This window comes from Lactuca serriola, chromosome 7 (assembly GCF_051521515.1).
Source record: "Lactuca serriola cultivar US96UC23 chromosome 7, Lser_US96UC23_V15, whole genome shotgun sequence".
Lineage (NCBI taxonomy): Eukaryota > Viridiplantae > Streptophyta > Magnoliopsida > Asterales > Asteraceae > Lactuca > Lactuca serriola.
Genome location: NC_136414.1, coordinates 129,913,669 through 129,917,880, shown reverse-complemented (window position 1 = coordinate 129,917,880; position 4,212 = coordinate 129,913,669). Strand labels below are relative to the sequence as shown.

The 4,212-nt window shown below is 34.0% G+C and overlaps 1 protein-coding gene across 1 annotated transcript; it reads left to right on the top strand.

Moving 5' to 3' along the window:
• Nucleotides 1-385: 385 nt before the first annotated feature.
• On the top strand, nucleotides 386-4,212 carry HEME1 (Uroporphyrinogen decarboxylase). Its single transcript, XM_079009175.1, has 6 exons — nucleotides 386-545; nucleotides 642-793; nucleotides 1,520-1,902; nucleotides 2,419-2,703; nucleotides 2,783-3,018; nucleotides 3,923-4,212. The coding sequence occupies exons 1-6, from the start codon at nucleotides 523-525 to the stop codon at nucleotides 4,074-4,076; spliced, it is 1,233 nt and encodes a 410-aa protein (XP_078865301.1). The 5' UTR covers nucleotides 386-522; the 3' UTR covers nucleotides 4,077-4,212.

Genomic DNA, 4,212 nt, shown 5'->3' with positions numbered 1-4,212 from the left:
TTTTTTTTTCGTGTCATTGACTTTTATGATATAAATAAGTGTTATATTTGGTCATCATCAAAAAAAAAACAAACTTAACAATGTGTAAACAAACACTTTGAAAAGAGCATTTGTTATTAATAAAACGTTTTAAATATTTAGAATAGTGACAATAAATAATCTTATAAATCATATAATTAAGCATCACTTGTTTATTTGATTAAAAGTGAGGCTTAAAACTTTATCAAAAATCCCAAAAGTATGCCACAAATCTTTAGAAAATTGTTTTTGAAAGTAATATTTTTTCTAATAATGGGGGGATTTTCATATTTACTTAAATTTGAAGGGTTGTTATTGTAAGTAATTTTAAAAATGAAACGAAGAAGATGTCCGATATCCTCTTTAGATAAGAACACGCCAGTAATCACACTCCCTTCCTCCCATGGAACAATCGGACAGACCCAAAAATTACATCACTCGAACTCCATCTCTCCATAGTAATCATCTCTAATTCATAAAGACTCAAATTCTTGCTTCTCCCAAATGGGATTTTCTTCTATCACAAGGTACACTTCTCACCCACTCACACGCACATTTCAACACCTTTGTGTGTAATTCGATTTCAAATTTGTGATTTTACTGGATGTATAATGTAATTGCAGCGGGTGCGGTTGTTGCAGCCTTGGATGGAAATCATCCAGTTTTCTTGTACCATTAAGGTCTAATTCGAGCACCCCAAATGGAGTTCTGGTGTCGCCCACCAACAGGTTTAATCGGTTGAGGGTGATTCGTCCCTATGCCTCTGCTTCTTCTGGTATTGTTCTTTCTCCTTAATTTATTGCAATTGATGCTAAATTATGAATGTAAGGTGTTAATAGAGCATTAATCGCATTTCTTCATTGCCGCAATTGAAGATTAAGATAGAATTGTGCAGCATTTAAGAGATGAAAATTAGCTAATTAACACATTAACCACCGGTTTGGAGTTTTTTGTGATCATTATCAACTCGTTATCAATGTGATCTTGTTAGTAGTGAATTTGACCATACTGCTGGTTAACGAGATGGGGATTAATACGATCTGTAAAAACCCTAATCCGAGAAATTCTGCAAAAATACCCACTCCCTTTGATGTTGGATTCACTATGGAGCTGGGGAGATTACAAGTTTGTTTTCTAAAGTCATAAACCAAATTTATGGTTTTTCTTTGTAATTTTGACTTCTTTTTTATTCAGTGTAGATTAATGTACAATTGAGAATCAAAATTTCTATCGAATAATGAAGATGATAAATCACAAATTAGAAGCATATTTTGAGCTTTGTTGAAGAAGAATGAAAAAAATTCCAAGTTTTGATGTTTATTTCGATTTCATTTTGATGACAATAGGAAGATGAAGAACAGGTTGGAAGAATATGTGAAAATTACATTTTTGCCCATTTAGAATGGGCGAAAAAGTAACGATTCCTTTGCAACATAATCCTTAATTTACTCTCTATATATCTATTTCCAATTGTGCCCTTACCTAAAAAATGTAAATTTAGAGCCACTTTTGGTCAAGGCGGCAAGAGGACTTCCGGTGAGCCGACCACCAGCATGGATGATGCGTCAGGCGGGAAGGTACATGGCGGTGTACCGGAAACTGGCGGAGAAACACCCGTCTTTTAGAGAGAGATCGGAAACAACCGATCTCATTGTGGAAATTTCATTGCAACCATGGGAAGCTTTTCATCCAGACGGAGTCATTATTTTCTCGGACATTCTTACCCCTCTACCCGCATTTGGTGTTCCTTTTGACATAGAAGACGTGAGGGGACCCGTTATTCAAACCCCAATTCGTTCTGAAGAAGGGTTAAAAGCGTTACATCCCATAAATTTGGATAAAGTAAGCTTTGTTGGCGAATCCCTCAAGATTTTGAAGCAAGAGGTATTGTAAGCTTTGACTTTTGAGGTTATATTTATTTGTTTTTTTTTGTTTGAGTCAACGTGTAGATTTTGAAGTTATGCTAAGGGCGTGTTTGGTTTGTGGAATCTGACGGAATTGGAATCCAAGATTCCATTCCATTCCATTCCATTGCGTGTTTGGTTGCCAATTAGACGGAATCCTTCAAATGCCTTGTTTGATGGTTTTACTATTTCTAGGGGAGGGCGGAGGGAATTCAATTCTATTCTTCATTTTCTTATTATAAGGCCAAAATACCCTTGTGATATTTATAATGATATAAATAAAAATAAAAAATTCAATTATACATAGAGTAAACTACATTTTTGGTCCTTGAGTATAGTTGAATTTTGCAATTTTGATCATAGAAGTCTTCTCTTGCAATTTTGGTCCTTATGTGAGGTTTAGAATTCAATTTCGAAATCCAAAAGTAATAAGTTTGACTATAAAGTCAAACGGTTCCCTCTTTGACCATATTTGAACCCTAATTTTTTGAATTAGGTTGGCGGGAAAGCGGCGGTTTTGGGATTTGTAGGTGCACCTTGGACAATTGCAACATATATTGTAGAAGGCGGCACTACGCGTACATACACAAATATAAAAAGCATGTGTCACACGGCCCCACACATTTTACGCGCTCTTCTCTCTCATTTGACCGAAGCAATAGCCGAATACGTTGTTTACCAAGTCAAAGCAGGTGCTGACTGTGTACAAATATTCGATTCTTGGGGTGGACAACTTCCTCCAAACATGTGGGAGCTTTGGTCAAAGCCATACATCAATGAGGCAAAGTCAACTCTTCCATCCTCTTTCCATCAAGATTTATAATTGTTATAATAAATATTTAATCTTTTTGTTATTTTAGATTGTGGGTATTGTAAAGAAAAGGTGCCCGGAAATACCATTGGTGCTTTACATCAATGGAAATGGTGGATTGCTTGAAAAGATGAAAGGGACAGGTGTTGATGTGATTGGATTGGATTGGACAGTTGATATGGCGGATGGAAGGCGGAGATTGGGTGATGATATTAGTATACAAGGAAATGTTGATCCTGCTTATTTGTTTTCGCCTCTTTCCACTTTGACTGATGAAATTCATAGGTGAGTGGGTTCATTGCAATAAATATAGCAATGTATTTTTGTTGATTTTGTTAATTATAGCATCCTACTTTTGTTTCTTTATATAACAACATTGTGGTTTTGGAAATCTACTCAAAACAATTCTCTCTATCATAATTGGGAAGAATTTTTAAAGTATAATGTCTTAGAGGGTGTTTGGGATTGCTTTTTAAACTTTAAAAGGACTTTTGGCAAAAGGACTTGTTGACTTATGACTTTTTCAAAAGGAGTTCTTAAAAAAGTGTTTGGATTTAGCTTTTGTAATGGGAAAAGTCAATAAGTTAAAAAGTGTTTGGCTAGCTTATAATGTAAAATGACCCAAAAACGACTTGTTGACTTATGACTTTTCCAAAAAGTAAGGTATTTGTAATTTCTTAAAACATGTGTTTTCAACCTTATCAAGAAGCCAAATTGAAGTCTTTCTCCTATCCAAACATTTTTTTTAACTTATTGGCTTTTTAAAAAAATCAACAAGTTAATAAATTGTTTAAAAAAGCAATCCCAAACACCCTCTTAATAGAGAAAGTCAAAAGTGCAATGCTATAATTCGGTAGAATTTTTTTTTTAAAGTTCCATGTCTTGATAAGAAAAAAATTGAAAGTATAGTACTTAAATAAATAAAAGTAGGATAAAAAGCAATTATCATTGTTGTAATTGGATAGATTTTTCAAAGTATAATGTCCTAATAAGAAAAAGAATGGAAGTGCAAAGTTATAATTAGTTTGAACTTTCGAAGTATCGTGCCTTAATAAGAAAAAAGTTGAAAGTACAATGTTGTAGGAGAAAGAAATGGAAATAGGATGTTGTAATATACATATGCATGAAAGTAGGATGTTATTTCTTGCATTTAACCCTTTTTTCTCTAAAAAAAAATATATTATTATAGGGTTGTGAAGTGTGCTGGGCAAAAGGGTCACATTCTGAACCTGGGCCATGGTGTTCTTGTTGGGACTCCTGAGGAAGCGGTTGCTCGGTTTTTTGATGTTGCAAGAAGTTTTAACTTCGAATCGGTTGAGGAAAAAACAAAAGTTGTAGTTTGAGGGAAAATCTTTAATTTATTTTTTTTGGTTAAATTGTCATTTGAGCTGCATATGATGATTTTTGCTGTGTAATTTTTTGTTGAGGAACAGAATTGCTTTGTAGTCTTTATTTAATAATTTGATCGTGTTAAACGTA